General features: G+C 39.4%; 1 protein-coding gene across 4 annotated transcripts in view; it reads left to right on the top strand.

The window, feature by feature from the left end:
• fermt2 (FERM domain containing kindlin 2) overlaps positions 1-14,342 on the top strand; it is a 39,767-nt gene that overhangs the window by 8,638 nt on the left and 16,787 nt on the right. For all 4 annotated transcript variants that reach the window (XM_053509186.1, XM_053509185.1, XM_053509184.1 and 1 more), the window contains exon 3: positions 7,382-7,615. In XM_053509186.1, the coding sequence (XP_053365161.1) occupies positions 7,382-7,615 (234 nt within the window). The remainder of the gene's footprint in view (positions 1-7,381; positions 7,616-14,342) is intronic.

Below are 14,342 nucleotides of genomic sequence, written 5' to 3'. Positions count from 1 at the left end.
AGCATTTAAACGATTGATTTTGGCATTTGATGGATCATGAAATTTTAATCTTAAGATGTATAATAGATTGCCGAATGGTGGTGCACTAATAAAAAAAAAAAATTAAAAAAAGACAAACGTTTATTGGCAGTGTTTTGGTCTCTTTGATTCAGCAACAATTGATCTTTATGTTTAGGTATAAGCATATGGGAGGATAGCTTGCATATGGTATGAGAAACTTGAGCTTTGGGGTGTCTGCTGATGTTCTGGCCTGGGGAGACTTAAATGAGAGCTTCTTTTGTCTGTATTATTTATTTATTTATTTATTCATTTTGGAGGCAAGAGCCAGAAATCTGACTTCACTAGAATGCAGCAATGACTCTCATCCACTGTTCCTGTAGATACTTAAAATGTCATTAGTAAGATTAGGTATGTTTGTGCTTTCGAATGTATTTACATTACTGGGGTTCATCATAGTATTTATTTATTTATTTATTTATTTATTTATTTTTTAAACCTCCAAAAGATTCTTATTTTGTTGCTGGCATTGTAGAACTCTTATAAACTTGGAATAGACATCTACACTGTGTCAAACCTATACGGACGCCTGGCTGTCACCCATTATGTGGCTCTTTCTCAAACCATTGTCACAAAGTTGGAATCAACTGTCAGCCATTGTCTAGAACGTCTTTATGCTGTAGTTTGATGAATTCTCTTCAAGCCTGTTCCAGCATGACTGTGTCCGGGTGAGTGCATGCTTTATAAGGACGTAGAAAAACTTGAGGGCCGCACAGCTGCTTTTGTTTTGCTTTTAAAGCATTTTTGTCCATCAGTCTTCCGTTAGGGAACTCTGTTTATCCCAGTTTCAGAATTATTCAACAATAATTCTATACTTTATGCTTTTTAATTACATTCTCACAGTGATAGTGTGTTTTATGATGCACAGAGATGTGTTCAGTACAAATTTGTTGCAGTCATATTTGTCCCACTGCAAGTGTGGTTTGAGTTACTAGATCACATTGCATCTATGAAATGCATGGGACCTCATTCAGGCTTGTACTAAGCACTGATCACTTGGGATCTGATCACTCCGTTCATGCCGTGTGAGACCCCTGGCCTTACACTGTCAAATTGTCAAAAATGGTGAAAAGGGTTCGATTCCCTGGTGATGCTGTAACCTCTTGAAGCAGAGGTCTAGAGAGAGCTGATTGGCCGAGCTCTCTCAGAGGGGAGGGATGAGAGGAACTTGGTGCTTCCACATTAATCACGGCTCCACAGCCAATCAGGGGCGTCTTTGAGCACACGCAAGCGGAAGGAGCAGATAGCGCTGTCCTCCTAATGTGTTACGCCGCACCTAACGGTGCGTGAGCGTGCAGTTCAAAAAGATGCGGTCGGCCGACGTCACGTGGTTCGGAGGAAATTTGTGATAGTCTTCGGCCCTCCCGACTGAGTGATAGTAGTAGCCTTAATGCCCTAGTGACTGGGAGAAATTGGACAAGACTACATTAGGAAGGAAATCGCGGGGGGAAAGGAAGCCTTTCCAGCAGGGTGAAAGTTATAATAATTGCATGTTCAAAAAGCACATAGGTCTGTTATGGCTAGTTCTCTACAAACGTCTGCTAATTTACAGTCCCTTCTAACAGTAAAAGAAGGGCAAGCCCAATTCTTTGCATATTAAGCAACTTAGAATATGGCTAGCGATCTTAAGGTGAGCAAGATATTGAAACAGATAGTCTTGAAGTAAATGTCACCTTGTTTGTTTGCATATTCTTTGCGCTTATCAATCCAGGGACACGCCGATGTCACCATTCTGTTGCGTTGGTTTTTTATTTTGAAAATTAAAGGGCATCAAATGCAAGCTCAACTGGGTTAAAGTCTTCTGATTGACTTGGCCAGTCTAAAACCTTTCACTTCCCCCCACCTGATGTGGTTCTTTACTTCCTTCTAATTAAATTGGATCCGTTTTCCAGTAAATTGGCATGCAATTTTTTTTTTTTTCGGTAGACTTCTGAATTTATTTTGCTTTTACCATCATGACAAACGTTACATCATCAACAAAGAAGAACAAGCCTGTTCCAGAAGCAGCCAGGCAAGCCCAAGCCATGACACCAGCTCTACTGTTCGTGACCGATGAGCTTGTATGTTTCAGATTATAAGCAGATCCTTTCTTTCTCCACTCTTTGGCCTTTTTATTACTTGGTTGAAGTTAATCTTGACTTAAGAATGTTTCTGGCTAGTCTCTGTATTTCTCTGTGAATTCCTGTCTGTGCTTCTGACTCTTGGTGCTCATGAATGGTTTGCATTTTGTAGTTTGGCCTCTATTTCTGCTTGTGAAGTCTTATTTGAACTTCTGATACTTTTAACCCCATTGTTGGTCTCACTGATTTTTGCTTCTGGGTTTTTATTCGCAGCTCTCGCACAATGTTTGTCAACACCTGCTGTTGTTTCCCTGGGCCAACTCGTTCAGTGTCTGTGTCTTTTTCAGGACATTTCAAATTGGATTGATCATGTCTTACGTGTGCGCAATGATTCTGATTTATTTTTCGTTCTTTTCTCAGCTTAAAAATGGTTTGTTTTTATTGTCGCATAGGTCTTTTATTGTCGCATTCTGGTCTTTGTGTTGGTTTATTTATTGTTTTTCCTTTAACACCACATGCAGATTTCATTGGAGCTATTGTTTAAATGATCAGTGCAACAGGATACACCTGGGCAACGTGAAACACTCGTCATTGACGCATTCCGATATTTCTGATCACTTAAAAAAAATAAATGGTTTTAAACAAAAGGTGGTTTTCAAGATGTAAATATCAGGAAATGAAACTTGAATTTCTGATCTTTATCTTGTATTTATTTAACTCTGCTCTGTTTAATCAGTGTTACCAAAAAAAAAAATACTTGGATCAGATGGGATCATAGGGATAACTGTGCACTACAATAAGTGGCCAGTTTATTAAGTACACTAATCAAGTAGAGCATTGGCTTTCAGAACAAAATAGATTTTTCTTGACATGGATTCTACAAGAGGCTTGGATGCATTTTGCAGGCATGTGGAAATTATTGCAGTTTGGAATTGCTGCCAGCTACATCGCTGGACTGGTTTTCTTGCTTTAAAAAACTCTTTCCACTTCATCCTAAAAAAAAAAAAAAAAAAAAAAGTCTTTGGTTGAGATCTTGGATCAAAGATCTAAGTTTGCTGTCATGCTCTTGGAGGCATTCATTGACCACACCTTATTTGTGACATGGTGCATCCTGTGGGAACTGCCCATCCACTTATGAATACACTGACTGTTCCTAAAATGTTTAGCTGTAGATTTTTGGACTCTGTAATTCATGAATTCTGGGTGGACTTTTTTCTTTAAAACACAGCTACTCAAAATCAGCAGATTACCCCAACCTTTAACCTTCCCCTGGGACTCTGTGTGTGTGGCAGACTGATGCACTCAAATGCATTAAGCTTATATCTGTAAGAGAAGAGTAATGATTGATAAGAAGGAGCAACAGCAGATGATCCAATCATTGAGGCTTGCAATATCAGTGTTGCTGCTCGTCTGTGTAATTTATCCTAATATCTGTCCCTGCTCGTCACATTCACTATTGATCTGCTTAGATAAGTAGCTCAATATCATACCTGTTCCAGACAACGCAGCGTGCATTTGGGAAGTCATCAGAACCTGAGTGCATCACCGGTGCTTTCAGTCGATTCCTCAATCCATAATTGCGTGTGCTTTTTGAGCGATTGTTCTCTTTCTGTACTTGAACTTTTAAAAACATCGAACGAAGATCACTTTTGGGATGCCATTAGTGTTAGTAATTCTCAGCTCAGTGGCTTTTAGGTTGTGATTTATACTTGACTCCTCTCCAAATCTTGCCTTTTATAAATACAAATCAGTCAGGAGACAACGTCGGTGTGTTACAGGAGGAATGTAGGCAGCATAGCTTCTCCAGATGTATTCCACAGTATAAATTACACTCGTTTGTTACACTCTCCAAGCGTTCAAGGGAAATATCATCATTGTGTTTATAGTGTGCTTGAATGTGCTTTTATTTAAATTTTATTCACTTCACGTTTAACATTTGTTTTAATCAAGCAAAGATTCTTAGAGCTATTAAAATGGTTTACATGATCACTCCATATTGTGAAATGAGATGCAACCCAGATTGAGATTATTGCTTATAATGGCTATAATTGGGCAGCTTGACACTGACACGGAGTTGTTAGCCACCCAAATATGGTTGCAAATAAACATGAGAAATGAACTCATCAGTACTTAAGCAGTGGATTAAATGGACGTTGTCCTTCCTGTAGACCAGTCTTCCTGCATGTCTAGCTGAATGATAAACCCCTCATTCCCTCTGCAGCTCCAGAGACCTCTACTTTGCATTCAGTGCTTCCAATTACTTAGCCCTGCTTTCGTTTAGCTACAACATTACATCATCCCCTGGCAGTTGATATTTTTAGCCAGGAGAAACCATTGGCCAGAAGGAGATTGAATTACTAGCCTTTATACAGACCATGTGATAGATGACCCCCCCCACGGCAGATACAGACTGAAAGTGGGAATAGGACAGGGGTTGAATACATAGAAGGGTGTGTTTTATACAGCTGATGCAACTCGTTTTTTGTCACAAGAATTTGCTGAAGTGTTTATCTTTACCACATGCATTTTGTTTGAAAAAAGATGTGGTGCAACATTAATTTTTAGTCTTGAAGATGCTCAGGACAAAAATGGGAACTGATGATTATCATTGTTCCCCTTTTAAGGAACTTACATTCTCAATGTGCTGCAGAAGCTTATAATGTGATTTTGTAGTTATTACATCATTTGAACTCTCTGACTCTTTGTAGTCACGATGACGTAATGTTTCACTAAATAATATTTCTCCACATCATATCCTTGTCTCCTTATCCTGCCGTTATAACCCCTGCATTCGTTCACACACTGGTGAAATTGCACACAGCCTAGCTACCACACGACACACCCTCTCTATCCGTTTTTGGATGGCAAATCGAAACCAGATTTTTTTCCTCTTCACATGCAGGACGCTAGAAGATTTTTGATGTTTGGGTCAAGCTAGCGGAAAAGTACTGAACCGCTGCTGTTTTGCAAATTAGACGGTTTCTCAAAACACTGTTGCTTGGCATCAGACCGCTGATGGACGTAGCAGAGTGACACTATGGAGAGAGAGATTATTGTAAACTGAGGTGGTGTGTGTAGTGCTTTACTTCTTGGTCCTGGTTGTGTATTTCCATCGCACTTAGCTGAACTGGCAAATAGAGACATGTATTCACAGAATGGTTTTTGGTCCCAAAGATCATGTCTGCATATTTGTATTTCTTTTAAAAAAATTTTTTATAAAGGTATATGTGGTATGAGATTTAAATCAGCGCTAGCAGTTTCTGCCACAGGCTGCCTAGTGAATAAGAGGCTGGAGTTTAAATGGAAACATTGTGGTTTAGGGAGCCCCAATTTAGAAGGATGGAAAGCAAGCAGCATGAGAGAGAAACTCTGAGTCAGTGTGTTTGGAGTCACTTGTATGGTAGAGTAGAGAGAGAGAGAGGAGAGGCAGTGAGGAAACTGGACACTGCTGAGGGAAGTGCCTATTCCCAGTGCCTGGAAGCATGCCTGAGTTCTGACATCACTACTGGAGCAGGAACATCCGCTTTTCCGGATGTCTACTGCATTGTCTGGCTGTACATTTTTATTAATGCAAAAGGGTCTGTAATGGTTATTAACAATAGTGTGTTTTTTTTTTATTATTATTATTATAATACACCCACAGTCGGTTCTTTTGCAGTGCAGAGGAAGGGGATCAGTTTCTAGTGTAGAAGACCTGCAAAACACATCACATCATACACTGAACTGTTCGTTGTAGACCTGTTGAAGTTTTTGGATTTCTATTCAATCACTGGTTTACCTTTATAGTCAGGGGGGTCATTGCTATGTTATGGTATATACACACACATACACACCCCTGTTCTTCTATTGTTAGCCTACAGCTGTGAATGAGAATCACCGATACACTCAGCCTATGGAACAAAGGGAAAGCTTGAACCTGATCTCCTCGTTCTGTCACGCGAGCAGCAGTTTTTTCCTCTCTCTCTCTTTCTCTCTTTCTCTCTCTCTCTCTCTCCTTGTCAAACATTTACTTCACCCCGCTCTCTTTTATTCCACCCCAGTCTCAGCTCGGCTCTGTCCCGTGGATTCTGTCCCGTTTATGTCATGCTTGATGAGAGTTCCCTCGGGGCAAAAAGTAATCCCCACAAAATGCAGCGTCACACCCCTGTCATTAAAACCATGGATCTTTGTGCTATACTAATGGCATGATTGTTGGCTCATATATCACTGCCAGTTACCCACTGACCTTTTCTCATCACACTGACTGTATTATCATACAGACATTGTCACCAGGCCGGATAAATTCAGAGCCTTTTATCATAATGCTTAAACACTCAGTTAAAAATATCTGTGTGTGAGATGCACGTAGCCTGAACCGAATGTTACACATGCAAGAAGCATCGATTAGTGTCGCGGTGTTAACATAAGTGACATGCTCATGACTCCTCTTTAGACATAACAGCTAGCTAATGTTACTTCAGTGGTCATCGTATCAGTCAGCTCATCTGAATTTTAGTCTTATGATGTCGCATGTTATGGAACAATTAAAGAGGCATCACTTCAGTTGGAGATCTATTGAGTGTGCCATTTTTGCCTTGAATATTTCTAAATCTACTAGCTTTCAGCATCGAACCCATTTTTTTCTTGGATTAGCTTGATTAATTAATTACGGCTGACACATTTGATATATGATTGGCCTCAGTTGTGTTTATAATCGGATTTATACGTTGTGTGTACATGAAGGATCTGGCTTGTTTTGCAAAAATGAATGTAACTGTAAATGGATAATGACAATGATAATCTTTAACAAATAAATGTTGAAGTCAATTCAGTTTTATTTGTATAGCACTTTTAACATCAGTCCAGAATAAAAATGTATGGAAATGTACAGTACATAAAGGTATACGTAGATTGTAATTCAGTTTGTTCCTGATGAGCAAGCCGAGGCAAACGGTGGCAAAGTAAAAACTCCCTGAGATGGCAATAGGAAGAAACCTTAAGAGGAAAGAGGGAAGCCATCCTCATTTTGGTGATATTGGATCGTAAATGGTGAAATCTAGAAACATCGTTCAGGCCTAAAAGGAATTAAGCCTGATATGGAGCTATAGGAAAATCATTTTAGATTAAATAAATTATTATATATATAAAAAAGATTTTTAATACCAGCACCCTATGAGACCCCCCCCAATACTTAAATACATCCTTCTCATTTTCCAAAGTTTTATTTAAATTTGTGTTGTTTCTCTCTGGCCTATTCTCATATTTTATGTGCATTTTGTGTGCAGATGTCAAGAAGGACTGGTCAGACCATGCACTGTGGTGGGAGAAGAAGAAAACGTGGCTGCTGAAGACGCACTGGACCCTGGATAAGTACGGCATCCAGGCCGATGCCAGGCTACTCTTCACGCCCCAGCACAAGCTGCTGCGCCTGCAGCTGCCCAACATGAAGCACATGAAGGTCAAAGTGAACTTCTCAGACCGTGTCTTCAAGGCTGTGTCGGACATCTGCAAAACCTTCAGTAAGTGAAGTTGGTACTTTTTCTTTTTTATATATATATGTAGGTGGAAACATGTATGTGGAATCAGTCCTGTTCACTCCTCATTTATTTCTAACAATTTATACCTCCTGCTTTACAATCTTGTTCTTGTTTACGGACTGTCATGGGCCTCTGGTGTTGCATTAGTTTTGAAGGTTTGGTTTGCAGAAGTAGATATGTCCTTCAACAGCTGTTTAATGATGATCTAAGTTCGGTTTTGCAAAGAATGTCCGCATGCTATTGGTCTATATTACACTGTCCATATTTAGCCCATGCCTAGAGGTCAGAGGTTAAATGTAGGCTCTATCAATATCCATCTGTGTCAGAAATCTAAATCTGCTGGACATGGGGTCGAAGGTCAAATGCTAAATCTTGACTAGTAAGTTAAACTACCTTGCTTTACACAGGGTGTGTCCCCTAGTCAGTTTACAATTTTCTACTTCAGTTGTAGGTTAGTGTTAACAATAGTTATTATTTCATGTTAACGAGCACTTAAGTGATAATACACTTGCATTGACTACTAACTGAAGGGGTTAAGATGAAATTCACTCACTCGCTCTCAGTAACTGCTATATCCTGGTTGGAGACATGGTTGATACGAGCTCTATCCCAGGAGCACTGGGCATAAAGCAGGTGAAAATATGAACAACTACTTGTATGTAATAATTGCTAACATGTTTTTTCAAACAAGGCGTATACGTGTATATGTAATGTAAGCATAAGTAACTTTGGTATTTATGGTGTATTAATACTGGTTTGCCTACGTCAGTAAATCAATGTGTGTGTTTCAGGTGTGCAGAGTAGTATTAGAAATTCATTTTACTTTCTTTAAATTATTATAATTATTATTTACTCATTCATGTAGATAGATGTATGTCAAGATAGATAGCATGGGGATAATATTGGGTTGTCCATGTCCTTTTCCAAGTTTGGCATGCCTCTGTCTCTGCCATAACAAATCTTATTTTAGCCTCAGCGTGATTCAGGACAAATTGCTCTTGGCTGACTTTACACATGACTGAGTGACATGCTGTAACTTACAATGGCTAGTGAGGTTGTACATCTGTGCACTATAGATGGAGGTGCTTATACTCTTACCTTAAGTCTTTTTTTAGGATCATCTCCCTAAATGGCAGCAGTTTCATTCTTTTACAGGTCATTCTGCACAGTAAAAACTACAAGTTGTCGTTCTAACTGTTCTAGACTCCATTTAACAGTTTCCTGTTCTTTTGCCTGTTTCTTGCTGTGTTGCCCAGTTTTTTAAACGGGATGTGGACAGGAAGTTTACAGCCTCCAACTGGCTGCAGCTCCAGACAGACAGACAGACAGAATGGTGGATTCTTCTTGCAGCTGTGTATTAGACAGTCACCATTCAGTCTTGGGGTCTCTCAGGCTCCTCCTCCACACCTAGTGATGGATTTTTCTGAGAAATGTCTAGTGTTTTAAATCAGTTGGTCATGCAACAGCAGATTCCCAGAGTTCAGTCCCTTGTTGGAATTATTAATGGATCATTACAGAAGGTTGCAGTTTTGATTGAACGTGCCACATTTATTTTTTATAAAATAACCTTAATTCCGAGCTCTGGCACCCTCTCTGTTACACTGTCTGATTAGAACCTTTTGAATTGTGGGAAAGTGGAACATTATTTAAATGGGCACTTTTACAGCTGTTAGGAGTCGTCTTTTAGTAAATTATTAGGCTCCCAAGTGGTTAAAGAATTTGGTCTATTGTCAGGTTGTGAGCTTAAATCCCAATGATGCCACAGTCTTCAGCAGTCAGGCATCCAGGAGAACATAATTCAGTCTGCTCTCTGGGTGGGAAAGACGACATTCCTGGCTCTCTCATCAATCAGTATCGCGTCCCTTATTGTCTATACAAAAAAACGGTCAGAGGAATGTCATTTTAAAGGGTGTGGTATAGCTAGAAATCAGCATATTTATTGAAGTACAACTTTTTAAGCAGCCTCTATGTATTTTTTTTGGGGGGACACACAATTGTAAAAGGAAAAAAAATGGGAAAAGGTTAAAAGTAAAGACTGAAAGTATAACTCAGTGTCATGTTTGATTCAATGCTAGTTTCATTAGTGCTCGCTTGTTTGCTTATTTGTTTATCGGTGGTTGTGGAAACCTGACTTTAAGGCACTTTGGCTGCTTTTTGAGATGCTCAGTCACTCTTTCTTGCAGCTGTTTTTCTGTGTGAGGGCACTGTAAATTGGGGGCACTGCCGCAGCCAGTGACTTGTGCATGACTTGGTAGAGCTGGGAGCTACAAGCACACCACAACAGTGTCTTATTGTCCTCTTTCAAAGATATATTAGCTTACAGGATGTTTGTCCTTAATGTCGGTCATGCTGGTTTACTTAATGGCTCCGGGAGGTCCTGCTGTCTACTGACGATTATTGTATTTATTTTAATCATGCTGTTTAAAAAAAAAAAAAAAAAAAACTTGTTCGAGTGTTGCACACTCTGATGTTTTGGGATTTCAGTCGAGATGCCGTTCAGGTCAGAGTTCAGGCCTTAAATTATCCGATATGCTAAATCATGAACAGTATAAAAGAGTCTTGGACTAGTTTCGGTAGACTCATTGAGTTCCAAGAAGATTACAGTATGTTGGAACTTTCCAGTGATTATTTTGAACAAAGCGTTGAAAGAACCTAAACTGACAAAAAGTGGAATAAATTAATTTATTGGTATAAATGAGCAGTTTCCTTAATAATAATTATGTAGAGAGTGTAATTGGATCCGTGCGTTTGACTGGGATTTTTTTACACCATTGGGAATTCCAGCACAATAATACACATAGGAAGATGATGTCCAGCATTCTGTGATGCATCATTATTCCCTTTTTTTTTTTTTTGATTTTTTTTCCTAAATTTTCTCCCTAATTTAGTTGTTCAATACCTCCCCAACACTAGGGGGCTCCGACATTACGGCTACTACTACCACCACTCAGTCGGGAGGGCCGTAGACTATTAAATGTTACCTTCGAACTACGTGACACCAGCCGACTGCATCTTTTTTCGAACTGCTCGCTCACGCACCGTTGGGGGCGGCATAACGCACTCGGAGGAACAGCGCTATCCGCTCCTTCCGCATGCTTAAGCTCACAGACGCACCTGATTGGCTGTAATTAAGTCGTGATTTATGTGGGAGCACCAAGTACCTCTCATCCCTCCCCTCTGAGAGAGCTCGGCCAATCAGCTCACTCTAGACCTCCGGCTGCGAGAGGTTACAGCATCACCCGGGAATCGATCTCTCGATCTCCGGATGAGGTATCGTTATTCTTGTGTGTATTCCTGTATAGGCACACTAACTTTTATTTTTTGTTTTTAATGTTTGCGTTTAAATTGATATACCTGCAAGTGGTGCATTTTAAACTATTGACACATCGACAGGCAGCACAACATGCAGTTTGGTTGAAGAAAATTATTTGCCAAATCTGTTTATAATTATCAAAAAAAATTATAAATATCGAATCAGGATGTTTATAAAACGTGATACTAACAGAATACAGGCAATACAGATCAAATTAGCATCTAGATATCGGAATAATATTGTATCGGGGTGTTTTACCGAGGTCAAGTTCCAGAACACTTGACCTCAAAGTTTGGTTCATTTTGATCAGTGGGAAAAAAATCATTTCGCATTTGGGAACTGGCACGCCCAGTCTTCACATGACGACTAAAGACCTATCTGTTTTTTAAAAAATGCACACGCACAAAAAAACACACCTTCCAAACAGGGTTTGACTGATGGTTATGTCTAATGACATAAACTTACAAAAGTAAGTTGCTCTGGATAAGATTATCTGCCAAATGCAAAAATGTAACGAACGATGGAGAATAAATGATACAGATATGATGGCCAATCGTACCTGAGAACATAAGTAGATTGCTGTTTAGACGCAGCGTCATGTACAACGTCATCAGTAGGAAGCCACATGAGACTGTTGCTTTGACATTTTTTCCAAAATATTATTAGGCATTGAATGAAAGTTAACTTTCTTGTTTTGTCCCTCATGTGTGTTTAATGGTGGCTCAGAAACCAAATAGGTGTATACTGCTGTATCGACGGGTGAAAATACGCAAGTGTTAGGGAGAACATTCCTGAGCACGTTGCAAATGAAACTACCTTAAATGACTAATATCTTTTTACTCTAATCTTTTTAGGTGGTCATGAGCTTCACAAAGCTCTCTTTACCTCCATGAATATGCACTCCTGTGCAATAGTTTTCAACAGGAAAACAGTCCAGCTCTTGAACGTGGCGACACAACAAGGATTTCGGAGTATTACCGTTGGTGGTAAGCGCGTGTGGTCAGCCGTTTGCAACAGCAGCAGGACAGCTTGTTCCAGTGAAGGCATGTGGTTCATGGCCACCTTTAGTCCCTGTGGTTAAAAAATAGAAGTCTAGCTTGCAGGACTATAAAAGCTGACTTCAATTTATGACAATGAATCTTGGAGATGGAATAGATTGTCTACTTTCTATACTCTCTAGTCCAATGACCTGCCTGGCTTTAAAAACGTTGCATAACCTCAGTTTGTGAGTTACCAGGTGCTCCGGGCTGTGCTTTATTGTCAGACTGTTAAATTCTGCGTTCTTGTCATGACGGTTACTGTCTCCCCCCCATCATATGATAGATGAAAAGAATATCTTTCTGTGAATTATTTACCCCCTTAGTCTTCCAGAAGAGTGTGGAGAAAACTACTCCCATTGGACTGGCTGCTGCTCAAACAGGTACTTCTGCTTTGAATGCAAGAGGGTAGCCAGGAGGTTATTTGTTCTTCTCTTGAAGTGTGTACGTGTAATCAACTTGTACAATGTCACTACTGCTTTTTAATTCCGATGAAATTTTAAAAACTTTTACATGAGCTTTAATTGCCAGACACCAGCCTTAGCTGTGACCAAACCTCTTCCTCCCTCCTCCAGTCAGCATGCTTGTCACAGCCTTGCTTGCTCACATGGCTGTATAAGGCCAGAGTGAGTACAGCGTGAGAGAGAATACTACCATCTGGTAGTCCTTAAAACCTCTGGAATGCTTTTGCTTTAGTAACACAAACTAAACAAGCATTTCGCGCCAAGCCAAGACGTCTCTCCTCCCCCTGACACACAATCGTTCTCCTCCCTGGATGTCTGGCTGTGGAAAAGTGAGGGGGAGTTCAGGCCGTCTTGCAACAGTGCTTTTAACGCAAACTAATATAGAACAAAACATTTTAGAAGACAAAGGGCACCAGTCAAAAAAATTGTACTTCAAATACTCCAAATCTTTTCAAAGAATCTTTTAGCAGGACTTGTAGACAGTAGATTATTATTATTATTATTTTTTTAATCTTTGTTCTGCCCAACTTTAAAAGCTCACTAATATCTATTCTCCTGCTGGCTGAGCTGAAAGAAGGAGAGGATCCATCACATGGCAAGAGGAATGCTCGTTTTCTGTACTTCCGCTCGGATCTTTCAAAGAACCTTAGAGCTTAAAAAGAGGGTTTTTATGAAGACTTCATACACAACAAACTATGATTTAGGAGAGTCTAAAAAGGTTGTATTGCATGAGCAGGGATTTTTTGAGTTTTGTAATTGGTAATGGAGCCAGAGTATCCTCATAGGGTGGTGCCGTCGCGTTTTTATGTGGCCCAAATGTGCAGATTTCTGATGCAATAGGATTACGGATGGCCTGTAAATGTTCTCTTTCTGAAACAAGTATGTTTTAAGAAGATGCCATGTATATTGCAAATTATAGTTTTATAGGCTGTTTGTTTTACACAATGTGCTGCTGATTATAAAGCAATAATAAGGGAAAATTATAACATTAAGTAAAAATTAAAGCCGTTTACAGGCCTTAAAAAAGGAGTGCTGATCTTAATGTTTTTGTGCTGAGTTTTTAGCTTATGTTCTCAAACAGTTTTCTGCAAAAAAAAAAAAAAAAGAGGAAAAATCATACATTTATTAGCTATCCCACTGAGGAAATGACATTACTTGTTTGTTTTTGGTTACCCAGGTACTTATCACTCTATTGTACGAATAGTTAACCTAATATAATAAAACATGACAAACTAGTTAAGTGCATTTATACAAGTTAGTTCTGACCAAGCTATTTGTTTGGATGAGAGGCATCGTTGTATAAAACACAACAGGGATGTTCTGGTATGTTCAACTACTGTATATGCACCACTGCACATCATAGGTGTTCTAATAATCTTTAACCCCTAAACAAGGATGATGCTTAGTGGGTGGGACAATGAATTGTATACCCTATACTGTATACAGTAGTACACTAGTTTCCCATTTGATGTTATTTGCAATAACAATTTAAACTTGGAAAAGTTAGTTAGCTTAATGCAAGTTCCACCAGTTGTGAAAGGATGTGTGTTAGCAGAGCAAAATAATTTATCAACAGCTGACGATTAGTTTGTTGAACACACCTGGTATAATTCAGCAATATTACCCTCGAGGTCGCGCTGTTGTACTAAATATCAGCACGACTGTGTTATCAACGCTGATATTCAGTACTGGAGGGTCAGTGTCCGTGAATTACAAATTGAGGCAAACACTTGAACCTGGCATTTAACAAAAGAGAAGAAAAATCACCTTTCCTGGACACTGGCCCACAATGACTTGATTTAAATTTACCATGTGACATGAAATGGAAGCATCTTTTATTTTAGGAAGTTAATAAGGGCTAGGGTTTTTCTTTGTCTGGTTCTTAGATAGGAGAG

The sequence above is a fragment of the Clarias gariepinus genome, chromosome 13, assembly GCF_024256425.1.
Source record: "Clarias gariepinus isolate MV-2021 ecotype Netherlands chromosome 13, CGAR_prim_01v2, whole genome shotgun sequence".
Taxonomy (NCBI): domain Eukaryota; kingdom Metazoa; phylum Chordata; class Actinopteri; order Siluriformes; family Clariidae; genus Clarias; species Clarias gariepinus.
The sequence above is the reverse complement of the archived record's forward strand: the minus strand, read 5'-3'. Positions and strand labels throughout refer to the sequence as shown.